General features: G+C 45.1%; 1 protein-coding gene across 9 annotated transcripts in view; it reads right to left on the bottom strand.

The window, feature by feature from the left end:
- Positions 1-666: 666 nt before the first annotated feature.
- Positions 667-23,441, bottom strand: part of SEMA6D (semaphorin 6D) — a 48,018-nt gene continuing 25,243 nt past the window's right edge. For 2 of the 9 annotated variants that reach the window (XM_087704199.1, XM_087704198.1), the window contains 7 exons: positions 21,955-22,128; positions 19,928-20,068; positions 19,763-19,840; positions 16,464-16,555; positions 16,011-16,067; positions 12,424-12,591; positions 667-6,004 (listed from right to left, as the gene is read on the bottom strand). In XM_087704199.1, the coding sequence (XP_087560325.1) occupies positions 4,698-6,004; positions 12,424-12,591; positions 16,011-16,067; positions 16,464-16,555; positions 19,763-19,840; positions 19,928-20,068; positions 21,955-22,128 (2,017 nt within the window). In that variant the 3' untranslated portion in view covers positions 667-4,697. The remainder of the gene's footprint in view (positions 6,005-12,423; positions 12,592-16,010; positions 16,068-16,463; positions 16,556-19,762; positions 19,841-19,927; positions 20,069-21,954; positions 22,129-23,441) is intronic. The other 7 variants (XM_087704191.1, XM_087704194.1, XM_087704192.1 and 4 more) reach the window with 7 other exon arrangements.

The raw sequence follows: 23,441 nt of genomic DNA, 5'->3' as shown, positions 1-23,441 counted from the left end.
CCGCCCTAGCTCTGGGGATAAAAGACAGGGGGCGGAGATGAATAGATGTGACAAGACAACTATTCATCGCCCTGCCGGACAATAGCCTGCGGTGAAAGAGAAAGGTTTTGCCCGGGCTGCTGGTGCATCTAATAAAGGGATGATTGCTTCAACTACTAGGTGTCAGCTTCTGCTTTGCTGTCGCTTCAGCTGCCATGAAACGGGGAGGGAGGGCATTTGGGAGGGGTTACTCATTGTGCTGGAGGAAAGTTCTGGAGTTCACCCACTGTTCGGACTGCGCATGCATGGGTGTTTCCCGCCTGGACTAACGGCACCGACATTCCATCTTCGTGATGCCTTCTGCAGTTATCTCACACCTGACACTTGAAAGATTTATGATTGGGCTGGGACTGTGATGCCAAGGGGTGGGGAATGGGCTATTCTATATATCAACTGCTTTCGCGCCTAATTAACCAGACTTCGCTATGCATTGACTTTAACCATTTTTAATTAGTAAAAGTACATTTGATTTCTACAAATGGAGTCTCATGGTCTTTCTTTCCTAATTAATAAATGGAGAGGATCTGACACTAGGATTTGTCATGTTTGGGGAGCTGGGTCAGAAGAGGCTCTTGATGGATGGTGTCCACTATTTCCACCTGTGCAATCAAGTGAGATGTGAGATGCTCCTTTTGAAGAGTTTATTTCATCTTTACATGCGGTGTTAAAAACCCAAAGGACGTCTTTTATTTACACATCCACAGTACAAGTTTACAAGATATCTATACACGTTAACGTACTCTATAAGCTTGTATAGAGCAGTTTTACTTTTCTTTTATTTTTATTTTTTCCCGGGTTACTGTTTTGTCCTTTCTTGTTTTTAAATCTGTACCATTTAAAAAAAAGATACAATCTGCATTTACCTTTGCACAAACGGATAAAGCATGTGTTTATTTGTTTAAGGAAAAAAATAAAAGGCCGACACAAATTATAAATTAACAGAATAGAGACTATGTCGAATGTTAAAGGGTTGGTTTTTTTCCCCAACAGAAATACGGAGATGATTCACGATACCCACAAACGAAGGCAGCACAATGTTACAGAAAAGTTATTCGGGTTCACATAACATTTATGTTTCAGTTTTACACAAGTATGTATTACTCATTAATCATCGTAAAGTGACGTCAATTACATTTTTGCCATTTGATTTCTTTTCCTTTAAAAATAAAATAAAAGGTATTAGTTGCAACGAAGATTTTTTTTTTTTTTAATTTTTAGAAAAATTACTTGTGACATGTTGGGAGAACCAGTGATGCTCGACATACAGATTGGAAAAGGAGTTGAATTGTCTAGATGAAAGAACAGTCCCTTTCGAAAACTTTTTTTTTTTTTTTTTACTTAGGACAGAAACGGATGTTTTGAATTTGACCTGTAAACTTTTAAGAGATTGGTTACAAGAGACTTCAGCAACCAAATGGTGGGACATCCTACACAAACCAAAGATACCCTCATCTGAGTTGACAATCAGCCTGGTGCAACTTTGGGTGGCTTGCAGAACACTATTCAGCCAGTTCTGAAGAACTGGTAGTGGAAATTTTGAGTAGGTCCGAGAACCGGTAAATAGGCTGGCCGCGCCCCTGGCTGCCTCACAACTGATCTTCTTTTGTTGCCATGAACAGGAGAACGGAGCTGGAAAGCAGGTTAGTGGTGTGGGAAAGGAATGGGGGATTTTGCAGTGACCTTCCCCCAGGAGTGGGGAGGGAACGGGGATTTTGCAGTGTCCTTCCCCTACCACGCCCACCAAGCCATGCCCACAGTAACCAGTAGTAAACATTTTTGAATCCCATCACTGGTGGCTTGTATTATCCTGCAAATCTTATATGATTTCCCATTGTTGCCGCCCGACTCTTAAGCGATTCAGGGTTGAATGTTTAGCACAGCGCGGTTTCTTGGCTTATAGATTCCTTTTCCATGGATAATGAATGGTTCCGCAGAAAATAGGAATCCCTTCCTTCTCTGCGTTTTTTCCCCCCCTTTCATGTGTTTTGGACACTGCAGAGAAAGAACTTAAAAGCACTCGGGGGTTTACAATGTACTATTACAGAGAACACTTGACAGGGTTTTTAGTAGCGAGCGATTTAGGAGGAAAAAAAATTCATTCTTGTGAATAAGGCACAAAATGCACAGATCTGAGTAAAGTCACACACAGAATATTTACAATAGTGTTGTTGTTGGCATGGCTTCAAAGAAACCACAAGCTAAAAAGATGGGCTGTGCTTCTGTTTGAATTTTGATGGATGGATCCTGCTAAGACATTGGGGGTGGCGAATGGCTGTATTATGGGGATAATGTCACATTTATCCTCCCTCACTTCAGAACGTAGCATCTATTGGGTGTGTTCACATAACATCCGAAGCCAACATCTGTTACAACAGTGAGAACATTGCTGGTTCTTACCCACAAGTGTTGGAAGGGTACAGTTCCAAAACTTGGGAGGAAACCACAAAGCTTCATACAGAAGTAGACAACTGGATGTTACTAACTACGACTTCTAGTATCCTTCACCATTCACTGTTGGCAAGCTTCCTACAGGCATTGGGACTTGTGGTTTAGCAATACCCTTCCTCAACCTTGTGTCCTCAAGATGTGTGGTACTCACAACTCCCAGCATGCTAAGTCAATCCAGGTTGGACTAACATACGACTTGCAGTCCCAACTTACTTGGAGGAGCAGAATAGGGCATGTCAGCTTAAGTGTTGTAGGAACATACTCAATAAGTTCAACAGAGCTCTTTAAAAGTGAGAAGAGTATCTCCTTGCTGTTGACATAAGCAGTGGTCAGAGAAGCCCAATAGCAAACATACACCGTCTGGCTTCATGTTAGACTTGACATGTTGTTGGACTCAAAAAAGACAACAATGGGGGGGGGGTTTCTCCTTGACTTCCCATGAGCTTAAGACAGATGGTGGAAGGACACTGCAGGAAGCTACAGCACAACTCTGTGTGTTTGAAAAACAGAAATCTGGGGTATTTTCCTGCCTGTGGTTGTCCTCTTTTTTCCTTCGTGAAGATGATGGGTTTGAAATTTGAGGGAATGAAGAACCTCTACACTGGATGGCTTCAGCCCTTGATGTTTTGAAGGACAAGTAAATGAAGCAACATTTGGAAATCAGATCTCTAGCTTTAGAGAAGGCTGGCTTTGGGTATCTATGTTTGGCTTGCTTTGCACATTGTACCGAATTGGGTCATGTGTCTCAATCAAGACAGGTAGTCCTCAACTTACAACAGCTTGTTTAGTGAAGTTACAATGGGATTGAAAAAAAGTGGCTCATGACCATTTTTCACACTTAGAACTGTTGCAGCGTTGATCGTGTGATCAAAACTCGGACACTTGACACCTGGCGTGTATTTACGACCATTGCAGTGTCCCGGGGTCATCGGATCCACATTTGTGACCTTTTGACCAGCAAAATCAACGGGAAAGTCGGCTGGACCCAACAACTGTATCACTAAATTAACAATTGCAGTGATTCACTTAACAGCGGTGGCAAGAAAAAGTTGTAAACTCTAACCACAGAGCTTGCGGTGGTGCGGTGGTTAGAGTGCAGTACTGCAGGCTACTTCTGCTGACTGCTGATTACCAGCAGTTCGGCAGATCGAATTTCACCAGGCTCAAGGTTGACTCAGCCTTCCGTCCTTCCGAGGTGGGTAAAATGAGGACCCAGATTGTTGGGGGCAAATATGCTGACTCTTTAAACTGCTTAGAGGGAGCTCCAAAAGCCTGTGAAGTGGTATATAAGTCTAAGTGCTATTGCTAAAATGGGGGCAAAACTGACGTAACAAATGTTTCGCTTAGCAACATAATTTTTGGGCTCCCTTGTGGTCGTAAGTCAAGGACTACCTGTATCACCAAGCCCACTGCATGAGATCGGCAGTGCATCTTTGCAAGAGTACCAGAGTCGAAGCTTCTGGCAGATCCTCGTTCTTTCACAAATGTAAACATTTCTATCCGGACAACACAATGGGAATTGAGCCCCTCCATAGGATTCAAGGTTTCCTCGCACCCAGGCATGCAACCCCCTCTCACTCCCTTTTATCTGCGCCCTAAAACGAATTGTCATCCTTTGGAGGCAAAAATAAAAATGCTACCGTTGGACCCAGAGGCTGACATTCAGCTGGCTGCTTCTTTTAACCAACAGACGTTCTCGAGACATTTTTCTCTCCCCCCCCCCCCCGGATATTTGTGCAAGAGGCAAGGCAAATGCATACATAGTTAAAACGTTCACATTTTGTGGGAAGACTACACAGCGTGGCAGTCTAAAAACAACCCCCTCACTTTCATCGTTATTAATTTCAAGTATTTTTTGTTTCGTTTTGTTCACGGGTCTGCTTCCTCCCTAAGTACTCTAAAACAGCTCTTTTGAAGTGGCCGTCAAGTCCCCATCCTTTTTTTTTTGTGCTACGTCTCTCCTCCTCTCCCAACACACAAGAGATGCAGTGGCCAGCCCTTCCTCTCTCTTTTAACGCATCGGGCAAGCGGAGTCTTGCTGCGGGCCGGACAAAACCAGCCGATGGAGCAAAAAGAGCCTGTTTGCCCCCCCCAAAATTCAGTCCCCCCCACAATGCCCTTCGTGACAAGCGAGTCGGAGTCTTTCTTTCCATCTGTTTTGCACCATCTTCCCCCACCCCCAAGGTCTGGATGGATTGATTAGGCAAGTTTTAGTAACTGTATTTGTTCAGTGGTCTAACTGAAGGCGTCTGTGGGGCAAAAGAAGGTTTGGGTGGCACATCTGGCTTAAGAGAGGGCATCCTCTTTATCCCTGTCCGAGGAAGCGTCCCGTTGCTAGTGTAACTGCTTTGCCTAGACAAGGAAGGCTGTAGATGGACGCTGACCGGCGTCCCTTGGATGTAGTCCATCTTTGTGCCTCCGGTCGGAGTCATATACCCTCCCCGGTTAACGCTCGGCTGCCTGGAGAGCAGCATCCCGTTCGGGGAGTTTAAGTTTTTAGGAAGAGCGGATATGGAGTGCCTCTGGGAAGAATTCTTGTGGTAGCCCCTTTGTCTTTCCAAAGAGGTCATTGGCGCTGCCGGCGTATTGGGGACGTCAACCCGTTTTGTCGGGCTATTCCTCGGCAGGGTGGAAGGAGGAGAGTACAAAGAGGCTTCCCGGTTGGGGACTTTGGGGGGCACCTCTGTCACGTTGCCCATGGAATCCAACATTAAAGTCTGGTGAGCCACCTGAAGGTCAGCCATGATGGCTTTGGAGTTGCTGGGGGCTTCGTTTAGATGTTTCAGGAAGTCATTCAAGGTGTTTCTGGAATCCACGGACCTCCTGTGGTCTCTTTTGCCTGAGGACTTAGTCAGTGGGTGGTCCACGTTGGGCATCTTTTTGTCCACTTTGTGCGCATTAGAATTGGAGAAGGACATGTTGTAGTCGTGGGTGGCGTTGGGAAGGACAATGGCGCTGGGGATGTGTCCGTGACTTAAAGGAGAATGGGGTGGAGGACTGGAGGGGAAAAACTGAGGACTCTTCAAGGGGGCTTCTTTCCTTGAAGAGCTGAGGTTGTTCTGGGCCTTCTCCATCTGGCTCTTCATCCCTTGTAAGGTCTTCTGCTGAAGCACAGGAGTCGATTCTGGGGTCGGAAGAGCTGCCAGTTCTGGGGGTTGGGCCCTGTGGTCCACCATCAACATGGACTTCGTGTCCGCCGTCTGGGGTAGCTCTTTGCGACCCGTCAACAAGTTGGAATAAAGTTTGGGCGAATCGATGTTCTGCTGATACTCCTTCACTGGGCTATCGAAGAGGCCATTCAGCTTGGCAAAACTCCCGCTGGAATCCGTGCAGGATTGAGCCGACTCCGCGTCTTTGTGGATCTTCCTGGATTTTCTCACAAAAACGTCTCGGTAACAGTAAACAGCCACGCCGGCAATAAACGCTCCCAGAAGGAAAGCCGCAAAGACACAGGTAATCAGGACGTTCATGTGCACCATTTGGTTGGAATCGCCCGACTGGACTTCCCACCTCACACCTATGACAAGCATACACACACAGGATGGACAGGTTAGAGAGGGTACTTTGGATGATCAAATCACGAGACAAACTTTTGCTATTTCGTGTTGCATCCCAAAGGCACCTAACCAAAACTTGCTGTCTTGAACGTTAACAGCCCTTTGAGCAGCATCAAGGAATTATATCACTCTTGACAAGGGACTGATCCACAAGGAGCAGCCCTAGTATGTTCTAAGGGCCTATATGTGTTATGTGTAACACCTGTGTCAATCCTTAAAGGTAAAGGTTCCCCTCACACATATGTGCTAGTCGTTCCTGACTCTAGCGGGTGATGCTCATCTCTGTTTCAAGGCTGAAGAGCCAGCACTGTCCGAAGACGTCTCCATGGTCATGAGACTGGCATGACTAAACACCGAAGGCGCACAGAATGCTGTTACCTTCCCACCAAAGGTGGTCCCTATTTTTCTACTTGCATTTTTACATGCTTTCAAACTGCTAGGTTGGCAGAAGCTGGGACAAATAACGGGAGCTCACTCTGTTACGCGGCGCTAGGGATTCGAACTGCCGACCTTTCTGATCGACAAGCTCAGCATCTTAGCCACTGAGCCACCACATCCCTTACGGCTTAACATTTCTCTTCTCTTTCTCAGCCCAGCCATCGCAGGTCCCGATTAAACATAAACTGGACAGGATCTAGCACAGCTTCCGTGTCTTCATGTTTATGGTTGAATGTACTGGAATGAACGGATTTTGAGAGGACTGGATATTCCTGCAACTGTGTCCAAGATATGCCAACTAAGCATATTTAAAGCTAATCTTTAGAAGTCAAATCATGGCTAGTCCTAGATGTATTGCTCTTGTGTGTGGTGGATTTTTCTTGGCGCGGAGTTGCACATAGACGTTGCAACAATATATTGTACCGCTATGAAAGAGTTGAGTGTATGCAATGAGTAGCAAAGTGCAGCTGCCCTGATGGTTTGTAAGAACAACCCTATTGTTCCTACAACCTCTTGGTCAGCCTTCTACATTTTGGAGATGATATGCCTGATTGTTCAAGGAGGTCATGACTTTTGCACTTTTGGCCTGCTTTGGTGTCTCTAGTTCTTCAGGAGTCCCGCGCTAACCCTAACAGTTGGGCCGTGAGATCAACGAAAAGGCATGAGATATAGTGATGGTATAGATTGGCATTTCATTCTGAGCGGCAATGTGGCCATTCAACATTCTTTCTGAGCTGCTTCTTCTTCTTAGACGGCATGCAAAAACTGACTGTGGATATGACCCAATACATGTCCAAAGCAGGAAAGCCAATAGAACTGCGTTACTCTTTAAAGAGAATACTTGTACTAAGAAGTATCCTATTTTTTGGAGTATAAGATGCTCCGAAGTATAAGACGCACCTAGCTTTTGGTGAGGAAAACAGGAAAAAAAAATCTGCCTCTGCCTCCCAGCAATTTGCCTCCTTGCAGCAAACAGACCATTTCAGTTTCAGCACAGCCTGATTAGCACAAGCAGCTGATTGTCGGTTGGATTGGCCACCCAATGATCAGCTGTTTCAAGCTGCAGGGATTGCCATAGCCGATTGCCGCCTCTGTGTGCCCCATTTTCGGCCTCCACATCCTGTTTTCAGACTCTGCACATCCCATGTTCTGCCCGTTCCAGGTGGCAGGGATCGGAATAGGCAGAAAATGGGGTGCACAGAGGCCAAAAACGGGATGCGGAGGCTGAAATCAGGGAGCATGGAGGTGGCAATAGGCAATCCCTGAAGCCTGAAACAGCTGATAGTCGGGAGGCTGATCCAACTAACAATCAGCTGCTTGTGCTAATCAGGATGTGCTGAAGCTAAAAGAGACTGTTTGCTATTTGCTGCAAGGAGGCAAATTGCTGAGAGGCAGAGGCCAAAGGGTGGGAGCTGGTGGGTGGGTGGGGCTACATTTGGTGTATAAGACGCACTCAAATTTTCACCCTCTTTTAGGTGCGTCTTATACTCCAAAATCTGGTATTTCTGCTCTTTTGACGGCTTTGGTCTGGATTTCATATCCATTATAGGCACATTTCTGAAGCTAAGGAGGAGTGAACTAACTATTACCTAGTTATAAATTTTTGTTCTGGTGGGTAGTTTTCTATGCTCTTAGTCCTCCAGCTAAAGGAGCATGTGGCTTGAGTGGATGGAACACTGGGCAGATGTTTAGCTAGGCAGTGTTTGAAATCCGAGAGCTGCAATAGGGCGGGCTTGAACTCTCGTCCTTCACTCCAGCTCCTGCCCGGGATGTGAAAGGAGCCTCCCACTGGACCTCCCCAGGGCATGTCACCGGCTAATCCTTTGAACCTAGAAGTGCTTTAGTGCTTCTGACATGAGTGCAAAAAAAGTCCTCTAACTTCTAGTAAAGCAACTATCACCAGGGAGAACTTCTGCCGAAGTAGAGGATCAAAACCCTGTTGTGAAGGCGCATCACCGATGGCTCCCATCCTTAGTCGGCAGGAGCATGGAGCAAAATTGAAGGCTGATGTGAAGATCTCCTTCCACAACTACCTAGAGAACTTCTCGGAAGTAGACTTGGGTAAGCCTAGAGAGATTTTGCTCTGCGTTTGGACACAAGACGTGACTTCTTCTACACCTCTGGGTTGATCAGCTGGGAGAACTTGCCGAATGCGATATTCTGCCGATCTATTCTCATCCTGTCCTCAAGTCTCCTTTTAAGACACACAAATAGTAGCTGGTATGTTATTAACTTTAACAATTTCTGCTGGAAAATTGAGGTTAGAAGGTGTTATTCTGCCAGACTGCAATTAATAACTCATGGAAGGATTTCTCTCTCAGTTCCCTGCCTGACTCATAAATCAGAAATCAAATGCGGGAGAGGATTATGCAAATGTGTGTGTGTACGTGTGTGTGTGTGTGTGTGTGCCTCCTGCACCTCAAAAATAATAAGACCTCCCTGAAAACAAGTGCTTATTTTCAGGGTTCAGAAGAAAATAAGACCCTGTCTTATTTTCGGGGAAACACAGTATATAGCATAATTTTTTCATTGCACCAATAGAGCTAGGCTTCTCTTCCCTCTCAATGTTTTGCAACTTTTTTCTTAGATTGTCTGCAGATTAAAACAACAACAAAAAAGAACTATTTTATATTTTTATGGTTTAGGTTTGAATAAGAATTGCACATTAGGAATCTCATGCTGGTTTAGAGATGATTGATTAATGAAAAGATATTAGTTTCCCCCCTCCCCCAAAATACAGAATGCCTCTAATTTAGTCTCGAAGAATAATTAAAATCGCAATTAACACACAATTATCGGCGCTTACATGTTTTTCTGACAGCAGTTTTATTAATTGTTTGTTGTTAAGGCAGCCACAGACACCATTCTGGCCGGAAGATGTTAGTTTGGAAGAACGCATCTACTTGTGTTATTCTAATGCCAGGAGGAAAACTTAAAATGAAGAGGAACATTATTCTTATTAGTGTTGTTGTTGTTGTTATTTGTTAGAGGCAAGGCTTTGAAGGAGAGTTAAATGTGCTCAGGGTTATTGATTTTAATGGCTTTGTCCGGAAGAAGGGGTGAGTTAAGGGTTCCACCACAAAAGCGCGTAGGACAAAATCGCGCTCGACAAAAGCGCGCTGTGACGTCATCACAGCGCGACGAAAAAGATCGAAAAAATGTAAAAATAAAGCTAAAACCTTCCCCTAACCCCCCCAAACCTAACCCTAAACCTAACCCTAAACCTAACTCTTAACCTAACCCTAAACCTAACCCTAAACCTAACCGTTAAAGTAACGAAAAACGTAACGCTAACGTAACGCTAACCCTTATCCTAACCCTAACGCTAACGCTAACGCTCTAAAGCTAACCCTAACCCTTAACCTAACCCTAACCCTAACCCTAACCCTAACCCTTACCTTTATGTGAATCGGCTTGCTTTAATTTAATTTTTATTAATTTTTATTTGAATTTTTCGATCTTTTTCGTCGCGCTGTGATGACGTCAAAGGCGCGATTTTGTCGATCGCGCTTTTGCCGTCCGCGCTTTTGACGGGTCACGGAGTTAAGGACAGAGAGGCCAACGACAAAAAGTGATAGTGAGAGCCCGTGATTAAATCCGGATAAAGATTTCAAAGGACACTCAAGCTATAAAACACCTGAAGCAAAGGAATTTCAGAAAGCTTGAAAGGAAACCTGATACGTTCCAGGGACTATCAAAAGGCAAACAAGGTTCGGGTCATTTAAACAAGATGAAAATAGGGACAAATGCACGCAAATATGCAGTATCTACTAAGAGGTGTGCAAACATAAGGCAGTTCAGGCGAGCGGATAACCCAGACCTGGGTTTAAATATGGGCCTGCGGAAGAAACTGACAGTGACTTTAGACCTCTGTCCAAAACTTCGAAACAAAAGGAGCATATCGAGACGGTGGTCCTATTTTGCTTTGATAGCAATCCAGTGGCGCATCATCAAATTTCATGATTTGATGGTTCTGGGGTTAAAAGTAATCCCGTGACAGAAAGGTTATTTGAGGCAAAGCCTGTTCTACCACTTAACTGTGATTCCAAAATAGCTACCTTCTCTATTCTCTAGTAAAAGAAGGGTTGGGTTTTGAGCAGAATGTTAAGGTACTTCATTAAGTCAACTGCAGGTGTCTGTCTGTCTGTCTATCTGTCTCTTTTTCTCTCTTCTCTCTCTCTCTCTCTCCTCTTCTCTCTCTCCTCTCTCTCTTCTCTCTCCTCTTTTTGTCTCTGTCCTCCCTCTCTCTCCTCTCCTCTCTATCCTCTCTCTTCTTTCTGTCTCTGTCTCTGTCCTCTCTCCTCTTTTATTCTCTCTCTTCTCTTCTCTCTCCTCTCTCTCTCTCTCACCCTCCCTCTCTCCCTCCGGTTCCCCTCCCTCTTTCTCAACTTAGGTAGAACAGGGATCTCCAAACTTGGCAACTTTTAAGACTTGTGGACTTCAACATCCAGAATTTCTCCAGCATGGCTGGCTGAGGAACTCTTGAGAGTTGAAGTCCACAAGACTTAAAATTGCCGAGCTTGGAAATTCCTGATTTAGAAGATATACAGCTCTGTTCCTTCAAGCATCAGCATCCTACTTTAAGCTCATGCAGAAGTCTGAAAGGGATGCAGCTGTTTTTAGGTATCTTATGCTACACTAACATAAAACCCATAAGACTTCCACTGATCTGTTTTAGAAGCACTCATGGTGCCACTAAACAACAATAAACCTTGGCATATTGACAGATGGATAGAAATAAAACAACTGAGTTGGAAGGGACCTTGGAGGTCTTCTAGTCCAATGCTCTGCTTTGGCAGGAAACCCTACACCACTTCAGACAAATGATTATCCAACCTCTTCTTAAAAACTTCCACTGTTGGGGCATTCACAACTTCTGGAGGCAAGTTGTCCCACCTATTAATTGTTCTAACTATCAGGAAATTTCTCATGAGCTCTAAGTTCCTTCTCTTCTTGATTAGTTCCCACCCATTGCTTCTCGTCCTACCCTCCGGTCAGTGGTGGGTTTCAAACTTTTTTGGAACCTACTCTGTGGGTGTGGCCTCCTTTGTGGGAGTGGCTTGCCGGCCATGTGACCTGGTGGGAGTGGCTTGCTGGCCATGTGTTTTCTCTCTCTCTCTCTCTCTCTCCTTCCTTTTGTCTCTCTGTCCCTTTTTTCTTTTTTTCTTTCATCTCTGTCTCACTTTTTCTTTCTTTTTTCTTTTTTTATTTATTTCTTCCTTTCTTTCTCTTTCTCTCTCTCTTTGTGTCAGTCAGTCAGTCTGTCAGTCTGTCTGTCTGTCTGTCTCTCTGTGTCAGTGGTGGGTTTCAAAAAATTTTGGAGCCTCTTCTGTAAGTGTGGCCTGCTTTCCGGGTCCACTGGTGGAACCTCTTCTAACCGGTTCGGTAGATTTGACGAACCGGTTCTACCGAATAGGTGCGAACTGGTAGGAACCCATCTCTGCCTCAGGTGCTTTGGAGAAGAACGAACAGGAGTTGGCTGACATGAGTTATGAAACCCATCTCTTGATTGGTTCCACATCCAATAGCAATAGCAGTAGACTTATATACCGCTTCATAGGGCTTTCAGCCCTCTCTAAGCGGTTTACAGAGAGTCAGCATATTGCCCCCAACAATCTGGGTCCTCATTTTACCCACCTCGGAAGGATGGAAGGCTGAGTCAACCCTGAGCCGGTGAGATTTGAACCGCTGAACTGCTGATCTAGCAGTAGCCTGCAGTGCTGCATTTAACCACTGCGCCACCTCAGCTCTGATCCAGATCCACATTTCACCTTTCCAGGTCTTTTTTTGAGCCGCCTATGTCGCTCTGCCTTTGATTGACACACACATACTGCATATCCGTTGCGTGAGAGAGGCCCCAAACTATGGACCGAATCTTTGAAAATGGCTGAAGGTATCAGGTTTTCTTTCGACTGCAACAGATTCCCTGATTCGGCCTTACCCTTCGGAACCCCTGATAAAGGTTCAGAGTAATCAGAAGTGTTTGGGTCATCTCGAGCTACAAATTTCCGAGAGCCAGTCACTTTAGGTTTCCAGGAACCAATCACTTTGGGCGAGACAACAGGGATGCTCCCCACTGTGGTAATGGAAGCTGAGGATAGCATCATGTCTGTGGTGGCAAACAGATTTTTATTAATGTGCATTACAGTTGTTTCTCTTGCCTTTCCTCCCCTTCCCCCCCCACTCATCCCCTGCTGATTTTACTCAATGGCTGCTAAGTACTATTTAGTAGAGCAGAGGCCTTCAAACCTGGCAACTCGAAGGCTTGTGGACTTCAACTCCCAGATTTCTTCTGGGAGTTGAAGTCCACAAGTCTTAAAAGTGGCCAAGTTTGGGGACCCCCGGATTCAAGAGGGAGATGTTTTAAGGGGAATCTGTAGGAGGAAATGGATAGACAATCGAGCACGGGGCTGTCCTGGTGGATTAATCTCCAAATCAGATTAAAATGCAAGTTCAGTTCAATATAATCAAAGTTTCCAAGTTTAATAAAATTTGTATGCCGCCCACTCCCATCGGGACTCTGGGCGGCTCACAGCAAGACAAAGAAACAATTAAAATTTAAGAATAGAAAATACAATATTAAAATTCCACATCATCCATTCCATCTAAGCGGGGCTGGATATCAATCAACAGCCCCAGGCCTGCCGGAACAGCCAGGTCTTGACGGCTTTACGGAAGGCCGGGAGAGTGGTAAGGGTCCGGATCTCTGCGGGTAGATCGCTCCACAGGGCCGGCGCAGCAACAGAGAAGGCCCTCCCCCGGGGAGCCGCCAACCGGCATTGTCCGGTTGACGGCACCCGGAGGAGGCCCAACCTGTGCAATCTTGTTGGTCGTTGGGAGGTAAGCGGCAGGAGGCGGTCTCCCGGGTAGCCAGGTCCTAAACCATGTAGGGCTTTAAAAGTAACGACTAGCACCTTGAAGCATGTCCAGAGAACAATGGGGAGCCAGTGCAGCTCGTGGAGGATAGGTGTAACATGGGTGTATCTAGGTACACCCCATATCACTCGCGCGGCTGCATTCTGGACCAACTGTAGTCTTTGAACACTCTTCAAGGGCAGCCCCATGTAGAACGCATTACAGTAATCGATTGGCCTTATTAGACCGCTTGAAACGAGATGGACAGATCGTATCGAGAGGCAAAAATCTAATTTATTTATCCATTTGGCTCCCTACTGTCAACTTCGGTTGGCACCTCCATCCTATCACGAGTGTTGTCCAAGCAGATGTCACAGTCTGAATTTCTCTAGGCTCAGCAAAAGCCCACATGGGAGTGGCCTCAAAAGAGTCCAAAGCTTATAGGCTACAAAACGTGACACCTAAAATCTATGGCATCATGTCCAAGGGAGACAATACATTCCATTTCCTTAAGGTCTTCATTCATTGTGGCTCCATGTCAAAAAAATCCAGGATAAGAGGCTGGATTGGGACGCGCATCAAAATGCAAGCTAGCAAGGGATGGGTTTGGTTTTTTTTTTAATGCTCTGTGCATTGTTGATCCAATGCTCTTCTGCAACAGCTGAAGGGGGGGGATTTATATGGGTAGAGGATGGGTTGGAGGGATTTGCAAATTTAATTAATTTGAGCATGTTAGAGAGAAATAATCCTCTAACCTAAGATCCTGTAGTGGGAGTAGTGAGAATAACCTCGCGACTGAAGCAACAGATAAGAGACATCTGAGCCCAGAGCAGAAATGCGGTTTGAGAAAGCAACTCAGAATGACAACTCCACAGTTTTATTTAGGATAAAGGCAGGCCAGAGGGAGGCACATTCAGAGTTGCAAGACTACTGCAGTAACCCGATCAGGAAAGTAGTTTTAATATTCATGATTTTGGGCCTGAGTTTGGCCTACTTCGTAGGGCCACGGGCCCCAATCTTTTGGGCCCCGGGGACCGGTTCTGTGGGGGGAGGTTTTTCCGTGGATTGGAGAGGGCGTGGTTACATTCCATGGATGGAACTTCGCTTGTTTGTGTGGCCTGGTTTCTGGCATGCTGTGACCCAGTGAAGGGGTGGGCTGCTAGGGGTTCGCAGGGGTTTGGGAGAACCGCTAGCTAAGATTCTGTGCTGTTCAGAACCCCCCCCCCCAAATCCCACTCCTGGCTGGCCCCGCCCCTCTACCCCTCCCAGGAGTCCTCACGCATCCCGTTTTAGATAAGTGCAGAGTGCGCACGGAGGCTCGGGGAGGGTGAAAAATGGGCATACTGGAAGTTTGAGAAGACTGCAAACAGTCCCGTTTCCCATCTCCAGAGGGCTCCCGGAGCCTGGGGAGGCTGTTTTTGCCCTCCTGGAGGCTCAACAAAAGCCTCCGGAGCCCAGAGAGGGCAAAAACGCTCCCCTGCTGTGGTGCATGAAGCCAACTAGGCCACATCCCCTATGGCCATGCCCACTCAGCAACCGGGCAGCAACCCTTGCTAAAATTTTTGAAGCCCACCCCTGCCCAGTGCCGGTCCAGGAATCAGGGGGCTGGGGACCTCTGTTGTCGGGCTACCATGTCATGGGATTATTTTGGTCGCTGAACTCAAATTAGACATTACAGTGTCAAAATGAGACATGTTTTGTTAAAACCTGCAGAGCTTCTTGTCTTAATACGTGTTAAAAGTTTAAAGATACGCTTAGAATGGGATGTTTAGGGTGGGTGCTTTATATATGCTTAATGTATGGTTAATTAAATAAATTAGCTGAGCTTGTCAATCATTCCAATAGCAGTTCTGGACTAATCCAGAAAAGAACCATTGATTTCTGGGCTGGTGTGAATGCATTCCCAGTAGCTCAAAAGACCCTACGTAACCCTATCATAAAAGTAGTTTTAATACTCATAGAAAATCTATATTCTCTACAATTTTTGTTCTGAAGAAGAAGAAAAGGAAAACACATGTGCAACTTCGGAAGTTATAATGCTAAGTATAATTATCAGCACAAACACATTCTTATCACTGGAGAAATCAAGGCAATTCAAACAGAGAAATACACATTTTGGAAAATGCGTATTTGAGGTAAAGGAACTGGGAGATATAGGAAAAATAAAGAAAGGCAGAATCAGGCAGGCATCCATTTATTGAATTATGACAAGGAGGTGGTTAGCATTCAAAAAATGTATGACTGGGTGGAAGGTGGAAAGAGTAGGCGAGAAAATCTCATCCATGTCGATCAGATTTGTGGGTGAATAAAAAGGACCTCAATTAATAATGAGCTGTTAAACATGCAGCTATATGAGGTGAAAAGTATTGAGTGAGCCAAAACCGACTGGCTTTATCTTGTCCATCAGTGGGGATATGATTAAAAGCAGAAAAGCAAAAATATGAATTAAAAAAAGTGAAAGATTGCCAACTGCACCCAAAGGAACGAAAAGAGAGAAAGGGGGGGGGGCGGAGGGAAAGAAAGAAAGAAAGAAAGAAAGAAAGAAAGAAGGAAGGAAAGAAAGAAAGAAAGAAAGAAGGAAAGAAAGGAAGAAAGAGCTGAAAATATTCAAACTGAAGGAAAGAAAAGCTTCATTAATTGGGGGAAGGAAAAAAATGATTGGAAAAAACTAACCAGATGTTGGATCGCCAAATATTTTGTAATCTGGTGTAGTTGTAGTAGGCAAAATTTCTAAAAGAATTAAAGGAACACGTAATCAGTGAAAAGTAACCAAAAAGGAAAAGCAAAAGATTTTCAAAGCCTGAGCAACGGAAAAATCAGAAAATCAAAAGACAATCGGCTACCCAAAAGGGAGGGGAAAAAACAGGCCAGGAAAAAAATTAAAAAGGATTCAATTTAATCATAAAGTGGCTGTGGACCTTCACGAACCAGCGTGATGGTTTGGGGGGGTGGGAGTGGGGAGACGGATCGGTCGAAGAAATCCACCACCCGAGATCAAACAGCTTTCAGTTTAAAGGGAGGGCAAGTGCTCAGTGCCATTAAATAAGGATCTTCCACACCACCGTGTGGCTCACAAACCAAACCATGCTGCATTCTCAAGCGGGCATCCGAGAGGGAGGCGCTTACCGTGGCAATCCCCCAGGTGGGCAGTGTTGCCGTACTCCACGTCTTGCTCATACCCTCCAATGCTGTGGTTGTATGAAACAAACAAAGACAACCTGCAATTAACAGCATTAGTTGGGGAATCCAAGGAGGGATGGAACATCATCAACACCATCAATTGAAACAAATGCAAGAACTGCAACGTGAATCGAGGGGTGGGAATCAGCCGGTTCGAGAGAACCGGATGCTAATTTTACAACTGGTTCGCCGAACTGCCAGTTGAAAGGACTGGCTGGCCCCGCCCATCCCTCTCCTCCCAGGAGTCTCCAAGTAGCCCTTTTTGGATGCAGGCAAGTGCAGGGCGCATGTGGAGGCTCTGGGAGGGTGAAAAACGGGTCTCCCAAAAGTTCTGGAAGTCCGGAAATGAGCCGGTTTCGAGCTTCTGAAGGGCCCCCGGAGGCCATTTTCCCCCTCCCAGAGGCTCGAGAAAAGCCTCTGGAGCCTGGGGAGGGCGAAAAACAGGCATTCCGGAAGTCTGGAAACCTCCAGAAAGTGGCCTGTTTCCAACCTCTGGAAGGCCATTTCCCCCCTCCCAGAGGATCGACAAAAGCCTCCGGAGCCGGGTGTGTGTGTGAAAATGCTGCTATAGTATACAGAGGCCAAGTAGGCCATGCCCACCATGGCCACACCTACCCAGCAACCGGGGCAGAGAACCGGTTGCTAAAATTTTTGAATCCCACCCCTGAACGTGATATCTATGCATGTATCTATATATACGCAGATAATTCTCAATTGACAAAAGTTGATTTTTCAAAGTTGCAACGGACTTGACAAAGATGACTCATGACTCGTATGCACTATTTATTTATTTACAATATAATAGCGGAGTTGGAAGGGACCTTGGAGGTCTTCTAGTCCAACCCCCTGCCTAAGCAGGAAACCCTATACCGTTTCAGACAGATGGCTATTCAACACCTTCTTAAAGACTTTCAGTGTTGGGGCATTCACAACTTCTGGAGGGAAGTCGTTCCACTGATTAATTGTTCAAACTGTCAGGAAATGTCTCCTTAGCTCTAAGTTGCTTCTCTCCTTGATTAGTTTCCACCCACTGCTTCCTGTCCTACCCTAATAGTTTAGTAGATAGTCTTCTAGATCAGTATTTCTCAACCTTGGCAACTTGAAGATGTCCGGACTTCAACTCCCAGAATTCCCCAGCCAGCGAATGCTGGCTGGGGAATTCTGGGAGTTGAAGTCCGGACATCTTCAAGTTGCCAAGGTTGAGAAACACTGTTCTAGATCATGAGCCATACTGTGTTGAATGGTCTTCTTGACCGTGATCCATGCAAAGATGAGTGGTTGCTTCCCATGCTTCCTAAGATACATACTGGCACACAGTCCACAGCTAATGGATGCAGGCCAACTCTAGCGAGCCTTTGGTGTTAGCTCACAGCTGCTCTTCCTATTTTGTCGTCCTTGCCCCGAGGATTTTCTCATTAAACCACGACCCAAATGACCAACAATTCAACTATTGAACGGAGCGTCTGACCTTTGAGCTATTCCCTGACAAAGCAGCGCCACAAAACATCTTTCTGTCTACCATCACGGAAGACAGGGAGAACTTCCAGTCTGGAGAAAAGAAGCCCTCCTCCACATCCATCATCATTTACTGTGGCGCAATAATGGGATGGAAAATGATGGAGATAAGGTCAGAGAAAGGGCAGGGTTGAAGGTACGGTTTTGGACAAGGGCATCCTTAAATGACAGGCTGTTCTGGAGCAAATGTGAATTAGAATAGAATAACAGAGTTGGAAGGGACCTTTGAGGTCTTCTAGTCCAACCCCCTGCTTAGGCAGGAAATCCTACACCACTTCAGACAAATGGTTGTCCAATCTCTTCTTTAAAACTTCCAGTGTTGGGGCATTCACAACTTCTGGAGGCAAGTCGTTCCACTAGTTAATTGTTCTAACTGTCAGGAAATTTCTCCTGAGTTCTAAGTTGCTTCTCTCCTTGATTAGTTTCCTCCCATTGCTTCTTGTCCTGCCTTCAGGTGCTTTGGAGAATAGCTTGACTCCCTCTTCTTTGGGGCAGCCCCTGAGATATTGGAAGACTGCTATCATGTCTCCCCTGGTCCTTCTTTTCATTAAACTAGACATACCCAATTTCAGCAACCATTCTTTATCTGTTTTAGCCTCCAGTCCCCTAATCATTAATGCCATTGTCAATTTTAATTGGGTTTGGGATATTCTATTTAATTTTTTTTAACTTTTGTATTATGTGTTTCTTTTAATGTTGTACACCGCCCTGAGTCCTTGGGAGAAGGGCGGCATATAAATCTAATCAACCTAAATCTAAACCTAATCATCTTTGTTGCTCTTCTCTGCACTCTTTCTAGAGTCTCAACATCTTTTTTATATTGTGGCAACCAAAACTAGATGCAGTATTCCAAGCGTGGCCTTACCAAGGCATTATAAAGGGTATTAACTCTTCACCCGATCTTGATTCTATCCCTCTGTTGATGCAGCCTTTAAGATTGTTGTTCACATTTCCCGGATTTAAATTTCCAAAGGTCTCTCCTCACTGTGGGTAACTGGATATTGGACTTCCTAAATGCTGGAATTGTTCCCCCAAAAACTGAACTTCAGGTAATATACAAACTGCAGTTAATCTAGCCCTGTGTTGCCATCTTTGTTTTCATGAAAACGTGAATTAAAAAAACCCATAAACACTACATTAAAAATGAAGAGCATCCTGGAGTCTTAAAAAAGGAACAGACGGGAGCAAGATTAGCTTTAAATTAGGGAAAGAAGGGAGTATATAATCAGGCATGAATGGAGCTTGCCACAGTTCCCATGGAAAGAAATCTGTGCCAAGGATGGCTTCTGTGCCACCACTTGGGTCTTAATTAAAGATGGATCTAGTGTAAGTGAAGGTAGCTCTAAAAAAAGTCTCACTAGAAACTTTGTTTAAGGGTTTAAACACTTATTCTACCACATTAATGTTTAAGATATTTTATGGAGCAGAATGTGATTTTGATAGTGTGGTGGCCTACTGGTGGAAATGCTTGCCTTCCACTAGGAAGGCTGAGAGTTCAATCCTAGGTAGCAGCAGATGTTTCTCTCCTAGGGCACAAAGAAATGGTATCTGCTGTGAACTCCCCATAGGTGTCAGGAAGGGCATCCGTCTAGTAAACTCTCGGCTCCATCCAACTGCCCTGACTCTACCCCAAATCAGAGGATTACAGAGTTGTAAAAGGGCGCTTAATGTCATGCTGGTAAGCATTTGTGCAGCGATGTAAAACTCAACAATAAAATGGCTCTACTTACAACATGCTTGCTCTCACTCTCCCGCAGGATCCGTGGGCCAACCAGCCACAGTAAGGGTCCCGAGAAGCAATGCAGGTCCTACAGCAAAACCAAGTGAGATATGAGTCATCCATTGTCCCGATCGACTGGCAGAACCAATAGCCCGGTGTTGTACAGATGCCTTACTTTTTACACGATCCATGACGCTCACAACGACTGAGGGGAATTCTAACGATGCAGCTGGAGAACGCAATGAACAACGCATGGTGCTCTTTGTCCAGTTGCAGAGACACAACTTTTTTGTCCTCTTCACCATCCCCATTACATCTGTGGGAGACAGAAATTTTAAGATCTTTATTTTTGGGGTATCCAGTTGTTGATGCTTATCATCTCAAGCCTACACAGACCTTGGCTACTTCCGTGTGTTCCCAAAAATAAGACAGGGTTTTATTTTCTTTTGACCCCCAAAATAAGCACTTGGACTTATTTTTGGGGGGAGGTCTTATTATTTTTGAGATGCAGGAGGTGATGAGGATGGTCACCTCCTGGCTGCTGCTGTGTTGCAATATTTTTGGGAGGTCTTATTTTCAGGGGAGGGCTTATTTCAGGGAAACAGGGTGTGTCTTTCAATTACTTTGTTAAAAGAACTTCTCCCACATGGATGTTTGAGGACCACAGTTAGTTGAAAGAAGACATATGGAAGTCTTCTGCAATTTTGTACCCTCCAGCCCAAAGAACAATGATATGTTGGGGAAGTATGACATAGTCAGAGAAACCAAGTAGAATTCCAGGATTAAAGTGATGGATGAACTTCTTTCTACAACTCTCCTGTCAGGCCTGCATTTATATTCCTTTTGGAATTTTTCCTGCCACACTTTCTCTTATTTCATTATGCTGTTTCATTAGTATAGTCGATGGGAGGGGGGAATAGACAGTGAGTGAGATTGTGGAATGTATTGTTTTTCATTCTTTACTAGAAGCCAAGGTCATCCTTTGTCTCCACACCAGTACACCTGACCGGAAGCAGCTGGGTGTGGATGCCAGCGTGGAAGAAGAAAATTGGACCATGTGATGGATCGTGGGTGTGGGGACAAGATCATGAACTTTTAACTGGGTGGAATTCTGATGTCATTTCCAGTATTGGGATTAACCCAGATGTGCTAAGATGTCTGCTTTATTAAATTGGAACTTTAAGGATAGTTTTGCCTTGGACTCTGATTTAATTCTACATGATACTTGGAATGCTGACACTTCTCTTCAAGTTGCCTGAGGGGCAAACATGGACAAACCAAACTAAGATAAACCAGTAATTCTCCCTGCCTTTGACAACCTGAACCACTACAATGCGTTCTTCAACACAGCAATTTCCATTAGCTAGACTTCTAAGGTAAAGATAAAGGTTTGCCTTGCACATATGTGCTAGTCATTCCCAACTCTAGGGGGCAGTGCTCATCTCCATTTCAAAGCCGAAGAGCCAGACATCTCTGTGGTCATGCGGCTGGCATGACTAAACACCGAAGGTGCACAGAACGCTGTTACCTTTCCACCAAAGGTGGTTCCTATTGTCCTACTTGCATTTTACATGCTTTCGAACTGCAAGGTTGGCAGAAGCTGGGACAAGTAATGGGAGCTCATGCCGTTATACGGCGCTAGGGATTCGAACCGCCGAACTGCTGACCTTTCCGATCGACAAGCTCAGCATCTTAGCCACTGAGCCACCGCGTCTCTCCAGACTTCTAGACAAGGCCAATTGTTGTTATGTTATGATTAGAGAAGATCTAGTGAAACCTCCAGAATTTTATTACCAATTATCATTTTAATCGTTATTCATGACTTCATCGGCTTTTGTACATGACTTTTTTTTCTCTGATTATTTTTACCCAGAGGATAACAAGTGGATGTTGATAAACTTACACAGTTCTGGAGCATCGGCCATATACTGGCGCATGCCCATGCATTCGTACATGAAAAGAAAACGTGCTCACCTCAACGCAAACATGGCCCAACTATGTTTTTAAATTATGCAAACCCACATTTCTTTAAAGACCGGGCTTCAACAAGACAGGATGAGATGATAGAGGGAGTGAAATGTCATTGAAGTGGGAGGAAGGAAGGAAAGAAGGAAGCTCTTTTCAATCAAGTGGCTAACAGCAAAAGGCACTTGAACAAGATGGACACCGTCAAATCTTTCGTTCTCTTAAAAGAAGACCTACTTTGCATGATTGAAAGCATCAATTTCTTCCAGCAAGATGCTGTCGTTCAGAGAAAAAGCTTTGGTCTTTGCCAGGATCTTAAGCACCATTCCGGCTTCGGAGCCCACAAAGATGACAGTGTAGTTTTGATATGGGCCAGCTGAATGATCCACAGCTATTGTGGTCAACCGATACCTGTTGAGATCAAGATACCTCTCGTCACAACTGCTCTCAGCACCCTGACATCTTGTGTGGCTTTGCAAGGACGATGGGATTTTCACGGAGAGCTTTGTGAGGATGGTGGGGAGTAGATTCTATCGAGGGCAGTGTTCTCTGCGCATGTGCAGACTGGGAACAGGCTCCAGCTGTTCCTCTGCCTCACTGATGTCTGACTCTGAAGGCAGCTGATAACTGTCAGATGGCCCTGGGCCCCTCTCTGCCCTCCGACACAGAGCCCTCATCAGAGCCTTCCCCAGACTCCAGGACTGGCCCATGTTCCTCCCCAACCTCCTCACTGTCCGAATCTGCAGTCACATCTTTCTTTAAGGAAGGCCGCTCTCCACAAGCTTGTTTTCCATAACTTTGAAAGAGAAGCATCCCAGCTTTTGCCAATGGTGTGTGACTAGGCTGCATTTTCATAGCAGCAACCACAACATTAATCAAATAAAGGTTCCTCGTCATAGATACAGCATATTTTATATGCGGGAAAGAAGGAAAAAACAACATGCTCAATAACTATAAAATCCCATTCTTCATGGCACCTGCATTAATCAGCCTTCCCTTGTTGTACAATCCTGGTGAGAAAGAGGAAGGTGAGCAGTTGGGTTTGTATCAGGGGTGGGTTCCTGTCAGTTCTAACCTCTACTATAGAAGAGGTTCCATAAATCTACAGTGCTGTTTAGAACCGGTTCCAGCTCCCTTCCCCCGCCTGTCCGCACATCATCAAGATGAAGAGAGGAGGAATTCTGGGAGTTGAAGTCCACAAGTCTTAAAGCTTTCAAGTTTGAACACCCCTGGGTTTTTTTTTCTAAAGAGTTTAGGGGTGCAAGGGTCTTGTAACTTGACAGATTTAAGACTTGCGTGCTTCAATGCCGAAGTTCCTGAGCCAACATGACTGGAGGAGGAATTCTGGGAGTTGAAGTCCACAAGTCTTAAAGCTTTCAAGTTTGAACACCCCTGGGGTTTTTTTTTCCTAAAGGGTTAGGGGTGCAAGGGTCTTGTAATTTGACAGCTTTAAGACATGCGTGCTGAGTTTCTGAGCCAACATTTTGGTTGCTAAGCAAGAGCGTTGTTAAGTGTGCCCACCCAGTCACATGGCTGGCAAGCCACTCCCATCTGGCCACATGGCTGGCAAGCCATTCCCACCCAGCCACATGGCCAGCAAGCCATTCCTACAAAGCAGGCCACACCTACAGAAGAGGTTCTAAAATTTTTTGAAACCCATCACTGGTTTGTATGTACCTGTTTTTAAATTTATTTATAAATTTCATTCATTTTCCAATGAACAA

The sequence above is a fragment of the Thamnophis sirtalis genome, unplaced genomic scaffold, assembly GCF_051295495.1.
Source record: "Thamnophis sirtalis isolate CommonGarterSnake01/CBP01778 unplaced genomic scaffold, rThaSir2_p1.2 scaffold_2, whole genome shotgun sequence".
In the NCBI taxonomy this organism is placed as follows: domain Eukaryota; kingdom Metazoa; phylum Chordata; class Lepidosauria; order Squamata; family Natricidae; genus Thamnophis; species Thamnophis sirtalis.
The sequence above is the reverse complement of the archived record's forward strand: the minus strand, read 5'-3'. Positions and strand labels throughout refer to the sequence as shown.